The sequence below is a fragment of the Chaetura pelagica genome, unplaced genomic scaffold (genome assembly GCF_000747805.2).
Source record: "Chaetura pelagica isolate M959 unplaced genomic scaffold, ChaPel_1.0 scaffold2, whole genome shotgun sequence".
In the NCBI taxonomy this organism is placed as follows: Eukaryota; Metazoa; Chordata; class Aves; order Apodiformes; family Apodidae; genus Chaetura; species Chaetura pelagica.
The window spans coordinates 1,296,460-1,315,875 of NW_009952796.1; the positions used below are offsets into that span (position 1 = coordinate 1,296,460).

Below are 19,416 nucleotides of genomic sequence, written 5' to 3' on the forward strand. Positions count from 1 at the left end.
TCTGGAAAAGTTTTGGTAGAATTGTCAGTATTGACTGGAAAAGATTTGACGGTATTTTCTTTTACAGATAAGAATATTTTTCAGGAAGCAGAACTGAAGTTACTGCAAGAAAAATTTGAAAAGCAGGAGAGTTCTCTTCTGCTGGAGAAGCTGAAAATAGCTTTGGCTGACATGGAAAAGCAACAAGATTCTACCCAAGACCTACTCAGGGAAAAAGAAACCCATATTGAAGAACAAAACTGTAAGATAAGTAAAATGGAAGAAGAATCAGAAGCTTTGCAGGGGCTCCTTGGAGTCAAGCAGAGAGAATGTGAAGAATTGCAAAAAGAGGCTACTGCTTTTTCTCTATGGAAAACTGAAAATAATAATCTCATAAATATACTTAAGTCTGAAAAGGAAGTTATGCTGACTCATATTAATGACTTGGAGAGTTCCCTTCAAAGTCAGCAAATAAAAAATCATGAACATAGTGAGAAACTCAGAATGCTGGAAACTGAAAGTGACAGGAAAACCACAGAGATTAAAGAACTTAAAGACATGCTGGAACATAAAAATGCAGAATTAGAAGAACAAAAAAAAGCTTTTAATGAACTTCAGCAGCAAGCAGAATGTTCTGATAAAAAGTACTGTAAAGAGATAGACAATATGTCCTGTAAAATGTTTCAGCTTACCAACCAAGTTGGTGAACTAGAGGAAAAGTTACAATTAGCAGCAAGTGAACAACTGCAGAGGGAGCAGTGTTACAATGATCTGCTTGGTGAATATGAAAAAATCTGTTGTCTTGTAAAAGCAAAAGATACTTCAGAAATTATCAGAGATGTAGAAGTTAATTCACAAAGTGATCAGGATAAAACTGTTTTAGATAATACACAACTTGCAGCAAATAACTCCATTGCTGAGGATCACAAAGGGGCAAGAGCTGTTCTAGAAGCAGAAAAAAATAAGGATGTGGCCATCTTACAAGATCAGGTTTCTTCTCTTGAGATTTCCTTAGTGGCTCAAAAGCAGCTGAATTCAAATCAACAGCAGCAGAATGAAGACTTACTGCAAATAAAGGGTCAAGCAGAAGAAACATTATTTAAAGCAGAACAGATGCATGAAAGCTTTGTGACTGAAACTGAACAGCACATTAGTAACTTGCAAGAAGATACTTCAGCACATCAGAAATTAGTTGAGAACACTTTAGCTATTCTTGAGGAAAAGGACATGCAACTGCAGACTCTTAATGAAAGATTAAAAAGCCAGCAAGCTGAGTTTCAGAACTTAAAGATCAATAATAAATTGCTGGAAGATTCAGTAAGACAGCTGAAGCTCATGTCTGAAACATGGGATTCAGAGAAGAAGGACATGTCTTCAATGATTAGTGCCTATAGCAAAAAAATTGAAGAACTTGCTAAAGAAAATGCAACCCTTAGGCATTTAAGCAGTGTTTTAGAACAAGAGCAAATAACTTTACTGGAAGCAAATAAAAATATTTCTGATAGTTTAAAGGAAAGGGAAGAAATAATTTCTGAAATGTCCAGAAAGCACAAGGAGGAAAGACAACTTACTGAATCAAGAACTGAAGAAATCAAAACAGAGCTTAACATTTTGCAAGGGAAGTATAAATCAATGGAAGAAGAAAATGCAAACATGATGGGTGTTCTGAGAGAGCAGACAATTGAATTTGAGGAAATCAAAGCAAAATTAGAACAAGAGAAACAGATATTTAGGGAGAATAAAGATATTTTACATAAACTAATTGCTTCAGAAGAAATAAAAAAGGATTTGGTTCAAGAACTTCAACAACTGCAGTCAGAATTTTCCAGTATTCAACATACACCTTCTATGAAACTTGACTGTTTAAGACAGGAAATACTAAATGTCAGGGGAACACAAAATACAATGCAAGAGAAATGTGGTATTTTATTTCATGACAAGGAGCAACTGGGAGAGAGACTAGAACCAAAAAGTGAACCTCTAATGTGTCATGTTAGTGGTGAACAGAGACTCTATTCAGAACAGTTGAGGAAGTCCATGGAAGAAAAGGATGCTGAGCTGAATAAATACAAAGTTAAACTTGAGCTTCTTCAAATGGATTTTGAGGACAGAGAACTCTCCCTAGAGAACCACATGTTAGAAGTGATGCAACTGGAGACTGCTTTAAAAGGCATGAAAGCAGAACTTGAGAAAAGTGAGAGAGAGAAAGAGAGGCTGCAGCAAGAACTACTATCTGTTAAAGAACTGAAAACTTCAGATTCTCCACTTACAGTATTAGATGAAGGTGGCCACTCATTGGAGTATAATTTTGATAGTGTTTCCCAGAATTGTGATGAAAGAGGAAAGGATGAAAGTTATTCATCTGTTGTGCTGGCATCCTCTTTGCAGGTAACGATAGACAACCTGAGGGCACTTGAGAAAATGTGTGAGAACATTGTATTAGCCTCTGAATTTAAAGATTCGGAAATCAATGGCATCAAAGGTATTAATAAAGTGGCAGAGGAGGAAGAGAACATAATGAATGCAGATAAAAATTTAAAAGCTGAGAAAGCTGTTTTTCCTGAGGAAGTTATGGATCAAAGTGATAACGATCCGAGAATGTGTTTTGATAATAAGGAACTGTCATTTAGTAAAGAATGCAATACTGGACCAACTTCTGACTATGACGATTTAAAATTGTCCAGGAAAGAAGTTAAAATACATTTTGCTGAAGTAAGGGAGAAGCTTTTGTCTTTCCAGAATGAGCATATAAAATTATATGAACAACACTGCACTATGAGATCAAAGATATCTGAGCTACAGTCTTGTATTGAAATACTGAAGGCAGAAAATTCTGCGTTGTCGACGAGTTTGAGCAAAGTTCCTATAGATTCAACAAGAGCACCACTATCTTCTAGCCAAAATGACATGCTGTTTAAATTAGATGAAACTAAGTCCATAGTTTCTTCCTCAGATCTGTTTGAAAGCCCCTGTTTTGTAGAAGTAAGTGAGGTGGCTGATTCTTGTAACAGTGGTACATGCAAATGGACAGAGGAAATCAATCAGTTGGACAGTTCTGCAGAAGTAATTCCAGAAGGTGCAACAAAAGTTTTGAGTGAAAATTGTCATAATGATCACAAATTGGACTCTGTTAGAGAGCCGAGGAATATTACTCCTGGAAAATCTTACCTTGAGAGTAGAATTGAAGAACTTCAGATGCTGTGTCAGACATATGAGAAGGCCATCAAAGTGCTTGAAGACCAATTGCACATTCAAGAGAATATGAAAAATGAGGAAATACAAGAACTTAAAAAAATTATACTTTCCGAAAGAGAAGAAATAGATAATTTAAAACAGCAGAATCTATCTGACAAGGAAGAATGGCAGCAGAAATTAGATAACATGACTATGGAGCTGGAGTACAAACTAGAAGTGGAAAAAACACAAACTGAGAATCTGTCTTTGGAGCTGGAAGCAGCAAGATTCCAACTACAAGTACTTGATTTAAGTTCTCGTTCACTGCTGTGCACAGATGTTGAAAATGTAAGTAATTGCTGTAATGCAAAGTGGTTTTATGTAAACTCTTTCATTCATGGTATGCCAAACTTCAGTTGTGAAATGAAGTAGGTTAGAATTGTGTCCCTCAGAGGTAGTACTGTTTTTTAGAGAAAATAGAAAAGTAATCCATACCTTGAGTTCTGGTTTATGCATCACAGAGATCATGAGAAATAACAAATGATGACAGAACTAGCAAGTTTAGTCTGTTAGAGTTGTGTAATACTTGGCACTGCTTGCTTGGTTTTCTTTCATGTCTTTATCAGCATGGATCCTACAGATTTAGTGGATGTTCATACACTGAATGTATCTGTGCTGTGCTTATAAGTTTGAATCTCTGATTTAACACAGTCTATTCCTATGTTCCTTACTGGGACAAGCAAACTAGGAGTGCTTCCACACCTCTAATTCCTTTCAATACTGTTAACAGCAAAGCAGAATGACCTGATAGCAGAACAATTAATTTTCATTTCAGCTGGAATTCCTTCACAATACCTAAGGGAACAAGAAATCTGGGAGCCAGCTTTGTCTTTTTTTCAGTGCTGTGCGTGGCAGGCAAACAGTGAACTAGATTTTGCAAATAGTGTAAGGAGAGGCAAAATCAAAATTTCACTCAGAATGGAGGGAAAACCAGTTTAATTCTTGCATACAGTGTATTAAGCTAATTCCCTGTAAAAATAAATTAGCAGGTGCATTTTCTGCTGGTGAGAATTGCAGTTTTGCCCGTTAAGTCTCATGCAAGTGGCCTCCAGTGGCCAGTCAACATAGACTCAGAAATCAAAGTTTAACACTGCTCGCACGGTCAGGGCATCTTGAAGCTCTGCATTTTGGCCAGCTGCGCAACACTGAGCCAGCTGTTCTCACAGAGGAGAAAATCTTTCACTTTTATGTTTTGCTTGCCATTTGCATAGAGCGTCCACACTGGTGCACTGACACTTGAAGGAAGAAATACTGTTCCTTACCATACATAGCAGGAGCTTTTTTAAAATGAAGTACTCAATACAGATCATTTAGGTGCTTCCTTCAGACCCAGCTTTTTTTCAGAATCCTCAGGATTTGAAATTACTAATTTTTATTGTTTCAAATGAGAAGATCAAGTGATGCCAAATGTAAGCTCAGCTCTGACAGGCAGTGGTAACTTGGAAAAGAGATTGTTCGAGGATTTGGGCTTGTGTCTCTTGAAGTTTCTCTATTGTCCAATAGAAGGTGAGCAGCAAACCTTTCCCTTATTAGTGATAGTAATATTTTTTCACTTTGTCACATTGACACATATTTTCCCAAAATATGAAGGCATATAATATTTTTGCACTTAGTCTCTCAGTAATTTTGGCTGAAGTTTCTCCCTCAGAATCTTTAAAACCTTTTGGTCAAAGATACATGTGTATATAAATAACTGTAAATCATTTCCATAAGAAGTCAGATTCTGAAGTAGAGAAGGATACTATCTATTTATTTTAGATAAGAGGGAGGAGCTTTACTAATTTAAGAAAACTTTTAAAACTCAGCTGTTTTTTTTCTTACATAAATACTTTTCCTTTTTTTAATGGGTTGTTTCTTAACCGTTACAGAACTCCGAACAAGACAACAATAGTCCTTATCAATTAGGAGTGCCTATTGAAAACTCAGTACTGAAAAGGAGTAAACCTAAACAAATCTCCACTGGGGAAATTGCTGTAGGATATACCTCTCTGTGTGAAAATGTAACTGAGAACTCTGAAGGAAGATTAATGGAAGATTATGCTGAAAAGATTTCTGGAGAACATGACTGTAGAAATACATCAGGAAAAATAACCAGCTCTTCAGACCATGCCAGAGAACCTAAGAAAGTAAAGTCTGAGCTGGAGATACATGAAGTTAGATTGTCTAATACATCAGACACATTGGATGATGTAGAAATGACCAAGAGAGTTTGTCATGAACAATTTCTTGCAGCTGAAAAGGAACAGAGGAAGCCAAATTCTGAGCAATTTAATACTGAGAGCCATGCCTTGTTCATAGAAAATGATATTGAAATGCTTCAGGCAAGATGTCAGCAATTAGAAAGGGAGAGGGAAGTTCACCTCAAAACTATTTCTGCATTTCAAGAGCACCTTCTTTCAGCCACAGCTGAGAAAGACCATATTGGCCAAGAACTGAGTGGTTTGTCTGAAAATAAAAAAGAACTGGATCAGAATTACCAGAAGTTACAAGAGAAATTAAAAGAGCTAGAGTCAACTAAGGTGGATTCTACTGAATTCATTAGAAGATTAGAGTGTGAAGTGAGGACACAAACAAATCTGCTTGAGGCTGCAAAATCTGATATAAGTCAATTATCAAATGAGAAAGATCATCTCCTGCAGAAGTTGCAAAGTTTGGAACAGGTCACTGTGTCTTTCACCTTAGAAAAGGAAGAACTCCAAAACAAAGCAGCACGTTTGAACGAGGAGAAAGAGCGGCTTGTAAGAGAGTCAGAAATGATGCAGAGTAAATTAAGTTCATCAGAAATGGAAAATTCAAAGCTTTCTAGATCTTTGGAAAGCTTGTTAATGGAAAAAGGTGAACTTGCTGCTAGACTTAACTCAGCACAGAATGAAGTAGATGAAATGCGATACGGAATTGAGAAGCTGAAAGTAAAGATTGAATCGGATGAGAAGAAAAAGCACCACATTGCTGAAAAACTGAAAGAGAGTGAACGGAAAGCTGACTCTCTTCTGGATAAAATAGAGAGGCTTGAAAGAGAATTGGAGATGTCAGAAAAAAATCTAGAAGATGCAGTTGTTCAGTCGGAAACTGCTAAAGCAGAGGCAGAGACATTAACAATGGAGATGGAAGAGATGGCTGAAAAGCTGAGATGTTTTAACTCACAAATTGATGACCTCACCTCAGAAAAAGAGTGTTTGGCTAAAGATTCAAAAGAAAAACAAGACAGAATCCTTGAACTAGAGTCTTTGAACTCGACTACAGCAAAACTGTTAGAAGAAAAGGAGAAAGAAATTACACAAATCAAGAATGAGTTTGAAAATACTGTGGTCTTGCTGAAATCTGAGCTAAAAGATTTAAGTGAGAAATTAGAGTTTTCTTGCAAGGAGGAAGCAGATGCTAGAGCAAAAGAGCAATTCTTGATTAATCAGGTGGCTGGTCTTGAGCAAGATAAAACAATACTATTACAGGAATGTCAGGAAATAAAAAATGAAAATATCAAACTGGATCAAACAAGGGAAGCACTTGTTCAAGAACTGATGGATTATAAACAAAAACTCAATGAAAAGGTGCAAGAAAACAGTGCTTTTCAGAATCAGGTGAAAGAAACAGAGGAGCTGTCTTTACAGCTCACACATGTGCAACATGAGCACAAACAAGAAAAAGAAAGGCTGCAGAATTTGATTGCTGAGTTGAAGCTGAAGGAGCAACATTTGTCTGATAATGAAACCTTCACAGATATCCTGAACATTTTTAAAGTGTCTTATATGGACCTTGAGAAGGAGCTGGAATTTACACTTTGTGAAAAGAACATTTTACGTAAAGAGGTAATACCATTTCCGTTAGAGTAAATTTCCCTCTTTAGGAGTGAACATAAAATATCCTCTGGGCTTTCCACTTCCTTAATAAATTATATTTTAAAATAACTTCAATATCAAACTTCTACTGTAAGCCTCCTATTTTTTAAATTATGTTTTCAATGCAATCATAAGTTTGCGTTGAAGTTACTGAGCTGGAAATAGGACCTTTTTAGTGTAGGATGAATGAGAAGGTTGCTTGAAAGTAGGCATAGAAGTTTAAGTAATCAAATAATGCAGGATAATTTCCTCTTTTCTGTAGAAGAAAAAGAGGAAAAACAAATTAGTATTGGGTGAGTTTTTATATCAAGAATAAGTACTTGGGGAGCTCAAAAGAAAATGAAACAATAGGACACCTGTCATGTGAAAACAGCACTAGCCTGTTGTGACTCTTGCTAGGAGTTGGACCAGCTATGGGAATAAAATAATCCATCTTAAAAACTACTTGTTGTGGGTAAAACCTCTGTGGAAGTCATGACACTTGTATTAAAAATAATTTTGGAAAATTTAATTACAGGTAGATGAACTGACTGAAAGTCTTACTGAGCTGCAAGGCAAGCTAACTGATACTGACCAGAAGATTTCCAAATTACAGGAAGAATTTACTACAGAAAGAAACAAGCTTGTTGAAGAAATGCAACTTATTCAAGTACAGTCCAAAAGGGACAAAGTTAGTTACTCTATGTCTAATATTTCTGTGTTCAAAGCCAGATGTTCAAGTAGAGTAAACGTGTGGAGGCTGGTCAAGAGAGCTGTGCTAATGTGCAGTACCAGAGGCTCTTGCTTCCAAATTTCAAAAAATTTAATGTTCCTTTCAGAGATAGAATTTCTAGTTAATAGCTTTCCCCTCTTCCTTTTTTCTAAAGTATATTTTTTTGGTGTAAAGGCCACAGGTGGATATCTAGAAATCTTTCAATGCCAAGAAATTGTATCTACTACAGGTTTTGAATCATCAGTCTGAGGATGCTACATAAAAAGTGTAACAGCTCTCACGTTTATTTTGAAACTAAACTACTTTCAGTGTTTCAGTAGTGTTAAGGTGCTTTCAGGACAAAGTCATGGAAGAAACAATATTATTCTTTGTTTTTAATTTTTGCATATTTAATTCTTAAAGACTATTTTACCATCTAGGCAACTGTAGGTCTTATTAGTGAACAGTATTGTATGTTTAGATCCTCTTAAGTGGTCCTCTGACTTACTAACATTATTTACAAAATTTTGTGACCAGGGCCTTTTTTTCTGTTGTGGCATTGGGGAATGAGATTTCTGCAACTTTCAGAAATCTTGTATGGAAATACAGGCCAGCTGCCCAAAAAGTATTTATAAAAGTGAATCAAAATGAAAATGCTTAGAAAGTGTTGTCATCTTAAAGAGGATGAGTAAAGAGACCCTTAACTTCTCAGGTCACTCTCAGAGGGAACAACATCTGGAGAGGTTAATCTTTGATTTTGACAGTGCTGCTAGATTTAACAGTGTTGGCAAACTTGCACTAAGCATACCCCCCAAATCATAATGTTTCTTTTTAGATGACCCTCCTTTACCTCCTATCCTGCCTTTTGTGATCAGATGTTCTATTTTTTAATTAGAGTGTGTAGGAAATTCAAAGAAGTCTCAAGTGTGAAGTCAGATAGTTTAATAGGTCAACTGCCTCCATTGAGAAAATTCTAAATACCAAATAATGTATTATTACTGTTTACAGATTCAGCTGCAACTAACTGTAACAAAAAACAATGAACTGATTAAGAGTTTGGAGATTATCAAGAAGGAACGACAAAAAAAAGAAAGTGAAATGCAAAGAGAAATATCAGAATACCAAAACAGACTACTTCAAGCAGAGAAAGAGCATCAGGATGCTCTGACCCAAAAGGTAAATCAGAAAATGGGAAGAATGGAGCTGTGTAGTTTTAATAACTTGTATGCATTTTATGAAATTTTGCTGATCCTATTGCAACAGAAATTGTCTTTACTAACAGCATTTCCAAATTCTATAAAACTTACCTTGGAACTCTGTGTTTGATTAACTTTTTCTGTATATCAAGCTGTGGAAGGTGAATTTACCTCAGAGTTAAGTGTATTTGTAATGTATCTGGGACTATTTGAAAAAGGGAAAGGAACAGAATGTTCTAGTCTAGGAAATGGTTATTTTGGTAGGAAGGGGGAAGAAAGATCAATCACTTTAGAATGTAAGGACGAGTTTGTTGGAAGTGTATCATGCTGTACAGAAATAGCCATCATCTTATCTGCAGAAAATTCTGTCTATGAATATGTTCTTGAAGCCAGTAGGACACAGGGATGCAATTTACTGTTATTATTTATTGATAATTTTCATTCTTAAGAATACAAAATAAATTTAAGAGTATTTTATAGTAAAATATAAGGACTTTCTAATAGCAGACTTCTTAGAGGTAAGATTCTGGTGTTCAAAATGTATACTTGAGACAAATTGCTCTTTTGGTTTAAAACTTCTTGAAACATAGGAAACAAATTTGTGGAATTCCAATGGGCTGTGATATGTTCTTATATACATCTTTAAAATACAACTCTATGTCCTTTTTAGTATCACAGTAATTAGGCAAGTTTTCTTTATCTAGAATGAAGTTGAAGTTAAGGCCTGTCAAGATAAGATTAATTCACTGGAGCACTTTATTACCTCACAAAAATTGGAAATTGAGCGTTTGAAGTTGAATGAAGAAAAACTAAATAATTGCCTTAAAGAAGCTAACCATGCCTCAGAAGAACTCCTAAAACTTAAGGTAAGAAAAAAAATAAAATGCAAGCATTACCAGTTACATGATACCCAAGGCACGTGTAGTAAAGTACACGCAGGATTGGGAAATAGTGCTCCAGAGTTTTAGCTCGACTTTAATACAACCTTTTTTTCACTAATGAGAATACAGAGCATGGATGAAACTATTTTTACTATTCATCTGCATTGGAAAAATTGTTAGGTATGCCAGAATTGGTTCGTGTGATACTAAACACAGCTGTCTGTTGCCTACATTGTACATTACACCTGGGTTTATAATGTGGTTGGAATACACGCAGAGACTTTGCAGTGCCTCTGTTTTCTGTTTGTGAATTCCTTTGGTGATAAAAGATACCATGTTCTGTCAAGCATTAATCTTGATGCGTTGCTCTTGATTCAATTCCTTTTATATAGAATTCTCATTAGCTAGTCATGGGAAATGGTAATTCTCCAAATGACAAAACTGTTCTCGTTGATGATAGAATATGAGCTCCACATACTGTGAACAACTGATAGCTGGAAACAGTTCTAGATGTTTGCTTTGCTTTCTAGTAGCAAAGGTGAAGTTTAACCTTTTTTTTTTTTCTGGTTCTATCTGTGATTGAATGCTGGCTCCAGCTGTGTACTCCCACTTTGAGAATGAGTATTTCTGTATCTCTTTAAATGCACTCTTGAAGAAACATAGTCAATTCTGTTTACTTGCAACTAAACATTGAATTGCAATATACTCGTCTTGCTCAACAGTTCTTTATTCTGTAGGGCCCACCACTGTGGTGTTAATTTGTTTAATACCAGCATTCCAACAACACAGAATTTGTGCCAGTGACAGGAGACAGTGCCTGTGGTAGTGAAAATGTAGCATACAAGGTTTCCAGCTGTGCTCGCTGTGTGATGTTTGCACACAGGTTGGCACCAGACCAGATGAGCAGGGACCAGCCCAGGATAGTGGAACTGGGTGGAAATCAATGATCCAATGCCACTCAGAGTGGCATTTTTGAGCTGTAATTTAAGAGTGCAAAGTAGGCCTGTGTTACCTTGCCTCTGTAGTAATGAGAGTAATTAGAGATGGAGAGAAGAATAAAGGAGGCTCAGACTAGAAGAAAGCACTTTAAAATCTAGAGTGTTGGTTTGAAATCTGTTACCTGGAAAGCAGCACTTTCTTAGGTGATGTTGATGAAGTGATAACAGGTGAAAAAAGGACTAGTGCCTCAGAGTTCATACAGCTTTCTCATAGGTAGGATGCTAGGCTTGACATCAGTAACCTAGACATTTGTATATTCGTTGGTATATCTGAAGGCAGAAAGTCTCCCTTACTGGCATTTGAATTATTGGGTTTTTTGCTGAGTTAATCACCTGCATGCACCCATCTAGTAAGAGGAATTTCATATTCCTGAAGTAAAGGAGCTGCTATAACAAAGTTGTATGAAAACAAGTAAAGAAGTATACATTACAACCCTGCTCTACAGCTAATATCGAGGAATAGTTGAGCTTCCATTTGACATTGTGGTGTTTAAATGGAAGAATTATGTTTCTGGTGTAATAACTGCAGTTCTTATTTCGTAGGCTGATAATACTAACATTGTAGTTCAGCTGAAGGAGGAAAATGAATTTGCCCACAGTAAAGTGCAGCTGTGGATGAAATCCTGTAAGCAAATGGAAAAGGAAAAGGAAATGTTGCAGAAACAAATAGTTGAACGTGACGAACTATTAAAGAAGAAAAATCTATCTGTGTCAAAGTATAAGGAAGAAGGTAACTGAATCTAGATTCAACCTTAATGCTTTCTTGGAAGATCATTATTCTGTAAAACTTTTTTTTTTTCCCTAAAATGCCAATTTTCAAATGCTCTTATACAGAGCATGATTCCTAGCTCTAGTATAAACAAGTTTGTGAACAAAAGTAAATGTGTCAAATGTTTTAAAAATCTAGTTCATTCTTGTTCTCTGAAAGTATAAGAGGCAAGTCTGGATTGTGAATATACATTTTAAATACTACATTTTTTTGTGGTTAAAAGTGACTTAGGGAAGAAGGGGAGTGTTTTTCTTAATAACTGAAGTTTGTCTACAAGTTCTTTTATCATTTTCCAGCAAGCTTTGCCCTCTGCTTCTCATGCTTTACTCTTCTTTTGGTTCATCTCATGAGATGCACTGTGAATAACACTTAAGGAAAGTTCAGGGTACAAACTTGTGTGTTCAGAAGTTGCAAAATGACAGGAGAAATGTTTGTCCATGCACTGGTCAAGGAGTCTTTAAATTTTGTATGTTTGTTCTCTATTTAGTAAATACATTGTCATGTCTAACATATTACTCATTGTTACACAGTCACTTTTTTATAGTTCCACAGTGATAGAACATATATAATTAATGAGAAGATGTCTGAGCATTGCATTATAAATTCTTAAATATGCATCATTTTGTCACTCATATGAATAATGGTATTTTGCTTTGAAAGGTGCTGATGAGAATGCTATTATAGAAGAACTGAAGTTAAAACTGAAAGAATTACAGGAATCTGTAGAAGTTAAAACCAGAGAAGTAAATGAGACCTTGGAGAAATACTGCTCTCTAATTGTTAAGTATGATAAACTAGAGGAAGCAAACGAGATGCTAAAAACACAAGTCAGTTTGTTGGGTGCTCAGCTGAAACAGCAAACAAGTGATGCTGTCAGCAATCCTTTGCTGAATTTGGATGATTCATCAGCAGGGAGCAATCAGTCTGTCAAAGAGATGAGGTCAGGTGAAGATACTACTAAGCTTTCAGGTAAAAGACAGAGATACGAGGACAACAGGAAAGATAAAGGAGAACCAAGATCCCCTATGCCAGAGGTTTCATCCAAAAAAAAAAGGAAGGATAATTTCTGTCAAAATCTGCTGGATCAGGAGGACACAGACTATGAGCCAGATGGGCTTCCAGACAAAGTGAAAAAAGGTATTTATAGTGTTCTATAAAGACAAACATTCTGTGTTCGTAACAGGGTGGGGTTTTTTTTCTCTTGCTGAAGTAGTTTTACTCGGGGTTAGTAAGTGATTATGCAAACATTTTTGGTGACAATGAAAGCTGAAAGTACTCAATGGGAGATATGCCAGTTAGTATCAAGTTACTGTTTGTGGAGCTGTGGTGTAAAAAGTCCCATCCCAGCTTTCTTGTAGGCCCACTTCAGGTACTGGAAGGCTGCTGTAAGTTTTCCCTGGGCCTTCTCTTTTATGGGCTGAACAGCCTCAACTTTCTCAGCCTATCCTTGTAGGAGAAGTCCTCTAGCCCTCTGAGAATTCTTGTGGCCCTCTGGACTCAATCCAAGAGCTCCACGTCCTTCTTTTGTTGGGGGCTCCAGAACTGGACATCATACTTCAGGTGGGGTCACACAAGAGTCATGTAGAGGGGGAGAATCACCTCCCTTGACCATGCTTATTTTGGTGCAGCCATTGGTTATAGTTGGCTCTAAAGTGCACACGGCCAGTTCATGTTGAGCTTCTCATCAACCAACACCCCCAAGTTCTTTTCCTCATGGCTATTCTCAATCCATTCTCTGGCCAGCCTGTGACTGTGCTTGGGATTGCCCTGGTTCATGTGCAGGACCTTGTACCTGGCTTTGTTGAACTTCATTGGTTGGCTTGGGCCCACTTCTCAAGCCTGTCAAAGTCCCTCTGGATGGCATCCTATTCTTCCAGTATGAGTAAGAAAGAGTGGTAAACACTGAGCTAAAGGAAAAACAATACTAGGTCTGGAGGGACAGGAATAATGCTGAAGCTAAGTATCATACTGAGCAGGGCATGAGGCTGAGGGGCTGTGGTGGCCGCCTGAGCATGGGCAGGAGCTGGCAGGCAGCCCAAGGAGAGCTGAGAGGAGATGGAGGAGGAGGTACAACCCTAGAGGGACTACAGCCACTGGGTTCCTCCTTGATTGAGCCATTGAATTAAAAACAAGGAGCAGGATCTGACCCCCATCTTCTGTGCTTCCATCAACTCTGAAAGTCTAGCAAGCAGCAAGGCAATTAGAGACCAGAAACTGGGCAGGAGAGGGATCTGTAGGGAAGCGGAGGTGTTTTCCCCAACTGCTTGCTTATTTATGTGTTTTTATTTCTTTCAATACCAGAATCAGTATTTAAAAGTGTGTTAATTGGTAATACATTGCATCAATCAAAATTATCTGAGTCAAAACTGTCTTGCCCGCAGCAGTAACATATTAACATCTTTGTGAGTGTTCAGTTTCATTCTGCTATGAATGCAATGAAATGAACCAGATCTTCCACATAAGGGTTTACTGTAGTAGAAAGTAACTGGAAAGACTTCACAAATCAGAGCTTGAAAAATATGTTACCTTCAACTACATATTGAGTACCCCTTTGTAAGAAAAACAATTGCAATTATTAAAGGACACAGCATAGATATGCTGAATTGCCTCAACTTCAGTGATCACTCCCAGAAGGAAAGATTTCTAAGTCTGCATGTCACTTGCCTTTCATTTTCTTACAAGTATTATTATGTTTCTGGAAATACAGCTGTTCTGATGACATATGTGCCAGTTAATGTTTGAAATTTAGGCTAAATAGAGAGATAATAGACAATCTATAACTCTAGTGTTCTAAGCAGAGAAAAATATGAAATATCAGGAATATCATGCCACAGTGATGTGTTCCCATTGAATTCTCGTAAAACCAGTATATGTTTTCAGACTGAAATAATTCTCCAGATAATAACGTACCTGTAAGAAATAGAGCAAACATTTGTTTGAAAATCTTTGATATAAAATTGCTGTTGCACCTTTTCTACAGCCTCCAGGGCTTGAATATGAATTCTAGAATACAGAAGATCTGTTCACCACTCCTTTTGATTAATTTTCCTCAGTAGAACAAATTATTTCTTTTAATCAACTATTCTTATCCCTGCTATGAAAAACAAGACAAGATTCGTTTCAGGAAGTGTAACTTGTTTAGCTGGTTTTAATAGAAGCTGTTTATTTTTCAGGGTTTGCTGATATCCCCACTGGAAAAGCGAGCCCTTACATTTTATGTAGAACAGCCATAAATCTAAGAAATCCTCACCTAATTTTCCCAAGTGAGAAATTGCTTTTGCCTGCACAAGAGGTACAAAAATGCGGACCAGATAATCTTGGTGAGCGATCCTGTTCAACAGCTGGTGGCAGCAAACCACAAAAGGTGAGTTTAAAAAAACAATCTGGTTATGAAAGCCATGGGGAAAACTGCTACACTCAGCAAATGTATTCATCTTGCCAAGTCAATCTGAGGACATATCATCATTCTTTTACATTTCTCAGCAATACAGTGAAGATAAGAACGTAAATGCTGAATCACTAAAACATGACAGAGGTCTTGACCATGCTAGCAATCTGCTAATTGTTCCTGTGATGCAATTTGTGACTTCATAGCAAAACCCACTGAGAAATGTAAATTAAATACGGGTATATTTTCACTTTCTTACAATGGATACTAAAGACCTGATACTCCTTATGCTGGAGTTTCTTAGGTTTCAGAAAAAGAAAACAACAAAAGAATTAACCTCTGAGGGTCTGAGTTGACACTTAAGGTTTTCTGCTAACAAATTTTCTTGGAATTACAGATTCAATATGCTATAAAATAACTACAGATACTTGAGAGGCTGTTAAACATGTACATAGGGAACAGAGTTAGGTTTTGAAAGCTGGCTTTTATTTAAAAAATTTAGTAACTGAAGTTTACATTAACTTTGTGTTTTCAGTTGTATGACACACTGCTGAATGTTTCACAGTACATCAGAATATGACATTCTTTCTAAGCTGATGCAACTTTGGAGTTGATAAAAAATGTTCCAGCTCTAGAACAGAAATAAACATATAGTTGTCTGAAATCTCCTGCATTTTTAACCGTGCTATGTCAAGCTGAGCAATACATACTATATATTGATACTTCTTTACATGAAGGCTACACAGAAATATACCACTAGATAAAATTCTTCCAATTTGCCAGGTTACACAAAAGCACACTCCTGGCAATCAGGGAGCCTGCCCCCAGCCAAAAGTGAAGCCATAAGGCAAGAGAACAACTTTTAGTTGGTGGTTGGTTTGTTTTAAAAATATAGGTATTTTATGTTAGCACATCAGGTATGTTGGCAAGACAGCAAAAGTATGTAAAGGTAAGAGCCACACCATTTAGAGGATGTGTTGGTTTTGAGGCCAGAAAGTACCATTGGGAAGGTAAGTCAGATCAGAGCCATAATTTGTATTGAGGTGTAGAAATCAGAAATCTGTATTTTAAAGTGTTGTTTGAGGGGTTAGTTACCCTACTTGTGAAAATGTGCTGCTTCTTACAGCCTGGAGGTTTGTGTTTTATTACTGTTTCATTAAGTGATGCCAATAAGTTTTATTTACATTCATTTATGTATGTTTTCCTGTAACATTAGAAACAAATGGAGGATGTTGCTTGTAAAGAAACTCAGTAGTACAAAGAAAAAAAGAAGCCCTGGCAGCAGAAAGTGGTGTAGTACTGACCTGCCAGTATAGTCTAAAGTTGTTGTAGGCTCTTGCTGACCATAGTCAAGGTTACAGCAAATAACATGTAATCTGCTATAAATTGTTTTCAGTTTAACTGCGGGAGGGATTTCCCAAACAGTCCTTCTCTTTGTATAAGCTTGTATTGTCTAGGTTGAAGGACAACTACTCTTTACTTTCAACAATATAGGAGAAGTTCAAAATTCAGAGTTGTTTTTTTCCCCAAGTATAAAGATGCAGAACTCATCAGTTCCAGGAGTTTGTGCTCTTCTCCCTTGGCGGTTGCTGGATATGTGGGTTTTGTTTCACGATGAGGTGTATCTGGGAATTTCTGGAGGAATTGTTCATAATATTGTTTCATCATTTGCTGAAACCATCAAAACGTGTTATTTCATGCTTTATATTAATACAGTAAATGGTGTGTTCTATTTTAAAAGTGAAATAAGCCTTCTTGCCCTCTCTTTGACAGGATCATAAATATGTGCTTCATTTCAGACACCCAGTTTCAACTGTTGTAAATTTCTCAAGGTGTTTTAAACGTACCCTGTCATTTTCATATGCAAATGTATTCACTTTCCTATGTGAATTTAATGTAGAATTTAAATTGAGTGCTTTGACTGCACATCAGTTAAAATGTGAAAGCAGTGGTTTCTGCCCAGATGTCAGCAAAAAGTGACAACTATGTTTTATGTTTGCAAAATATGTAAAGGAAAAATGAAATACAGTTCTCAGTAAACAATATCTGGTACCTTAGTAAACAGATTAAGAGTACTGTATGTTCCTGGTTTAGCTTTTTTCTGCTTCTAGCAAATAGCTTGGCAGCTTAATCCAGGATACAGATATTCCATTTTATACTACACCAAAATGACTGATAGCAAGACTCACTGTATTGTATATTCAAAGCCATAAAGGTCTTCAAATTATTTTTTTTTTAATGTTTTTACGTTTTCAATATGTAGGTTTATGGTTTTTTGCAAATTCCCAAGATTTTGTCTTTTCACTGCAGAAAGCTAATATGGCTTTCCATTACCAGTAAAACAGGATATTTTTCTTCGTGTTACAGGTAAATGATGAACAGCAGTCTCAAGCAGGATCAGCTTTTCCACTAATGAAATCTCCTTCAAGGTCACCACTTCGCCTGTACAAGCAATCCACAAAAACTCTCCCTGATAATCCTGGGGAGAGTCAAATGGTGCACAAAGCCAAAAATTATCTACATGAACAAGGACTACCTGAGCAGGAAGATGAGCAAAAAGAAAATTGTAAGGTCCAGTAAAGCTGTGTGGACCTAATAAAAACTTAGAATATCTGATGATCAAAAAGCAGTTTGTGAAATAAATATCAGAACTATTTGGAGGGCACTGTTTTCCCTTATCCAATGATTAACAATATATGGGTCCTGCAGAGCTTGTTCTTGAATCTTTACTAGTACCAATAGTCACTCAAACTTGTGGAACTATAATGAAAGAATTGATGTAATTGATGTTTTGTAGAATTTTTTGTAAATAATTCTTCATACATCTGTTAAAAAATTAGGCCATGGAAAAAGTGGGCTATGTGTTGCCATGTAGTTGTTCTTGTTGCCATTTTTCTGTGTGCCACAGGTTGATTTACAAATGGAAACTAAACTCACCTAAGTGTCTTTAAAAATACTAGGTTCTGGGAAAAATGAGGCAAACTATTGGATGGTTCAAAATGAAGCAGTGACTTCATTTTTAAGCACAAAACCACATACAAAAATCAGATGTAAGCTGTGATCCCAAAAGGTGGTAACTCACCTGGAAATAGAATTAATAACATTTAAGATTCTGGTATCATCAGTATAAGAAAATAACTGCATCTAGTTCATGATAGTGCATTTGAATTTAGGATTAAATAAACTCATTCTAACAAGCTTCTACTTGTTGATTTCAAAGGTTTAATTGGCCTTGCTCAGTAGCACAGAGCACTTCTGAGGCATGAACTAAATCAGTCATTATCCAACTGAACAGGAATTACTTTCCAATAATTCATATTCCTTAAGCTTGCCTATGTAGGCAAGGCATTAGGAAAATCAAGCTCCTGTATGTGAGCACTGGTGTCTTGAGACTCCGAGTTGCACAGCAGAGAGGTGTTTTCATGTTGTTCTTCTATCAGAAAGACGTTTCTTCTTTCAACAGAAGTCAGTAATAATGTTTTCCACTCCTTTAAGAAGGTTCCTTTACTTAAAATAAAAGATAATACATTTTGTCCATGTTGAACTTCCAAAGTATAACAAGGACTTCTTTAATGACACAAAGCTAAGAATCTGCTTGAAGTTGAGTTAGTTTTAAACACTCAAAGCAGAGTGTATTTCTCTATTTATATGTACATACACGCCATTATTTTGACTGGCCTACCAGCATTGTCCATTAGAATAAATAATCTACTCACCAGTCTAACTGGAAGACCTTTAAAGAAATTCAGCATTTATCTCAAATAAATCTAAGAATAATACAAACCAAAATAAACCATATAGTTAAAAAAACCCAGACAACCTTATATGCAAGCTATCCTTCAGTAACTGGATACACTTATGGTTGGGGTTAGATCAGTAGATAATGTGACTTTTTCTGAAACATCTCTAGTTGTTTGGTAAGTGTTAGGAAATTAAAACAAACCTTGTGGCACGATGCCTAGAGGCATCTTCCAGGGAAACTGAAAGAGGCTCTTTTGAAAGGATGCATTTTGATCACCTCATCTTCAGTCAGTATGCCAACAAAGCTGCTCACAGAAGCTAAATTACTTCAGATAAGGTTTTGTGTCTTTAAATTATTTAGAGTTCATGTGCAGAATTGTAGTAATTAAAAAAAAACACAACTGTCTTGCAGAAGTACGGGTGTGAAAACACATTGGTAGGGGACAATAGAAAAAAAAGCCAGACAAAACTGGTGTGTTTTATTTATCCCAGTCGTTGTTTTTCTATTTTAATCTGCTGCCTTGAAAAGTGTCCCACTTGGAGAAGAGTGTGGAAAAAACATCTATCTTTAGAAAGCTGTCTAATCTTAACCAGACAAATTTAAACAACTATGTTATAATGAAGTAAATATCATCATTAAAAGCAAGGATTAGAGCTTTAGTGATTACATATTTTCCAACTTGGCCTTGTTTGTATTTTAAAA

The 19,416-nt window shown here is 36.4% G+C and overlaps 1 protein-coding gene across 1 annotated transcript in view; it reads left to right on the forward strand.

Annotated features, from left to right (window-relative positions):
• Positions 1-17,552, forward strand: part of CENPF (centromere protein F, 350/400kDa) — a 39,449-nt gene extending 21,897 nt beyond the window's left edge. The window contains exons 11-19 of the mRNA XM_009994733.1: positions 68-3,501; positions 5,082-7,019; positions 7,567-7,719; positions 8,749-8,916; positions 9,641-9,802; positions 11,359-11,545; positions 12,245-12,721; positions 14,758-14,948; positions 17,340-17,552. Of these exons, the coding sequence (XP_009993035.1) occupies positions 68-3,501; positions 5,082-7,019; positions 7,567-7,719; positions 8,749-8,916; positions 9,641-9,802; positions 11,359-11,545; positions 12,245-12,721; positions 14,758-14,948; positions 17,340-17,552 (6,923 nt within the window). The remainder of the gene's footprint in view (positions 1-67; positions 3,502-5,081; positions 7,020-7,566; positions 7,720-8,748; positions 8,917-9,640; positions 9,803-11,358; positions 11,546-12,244; positions 12,722-14,757; positions 14,949-17,339) is intronic.
• Positions 17,553-19,416: the final 1,864 nt, after the last annotated feature.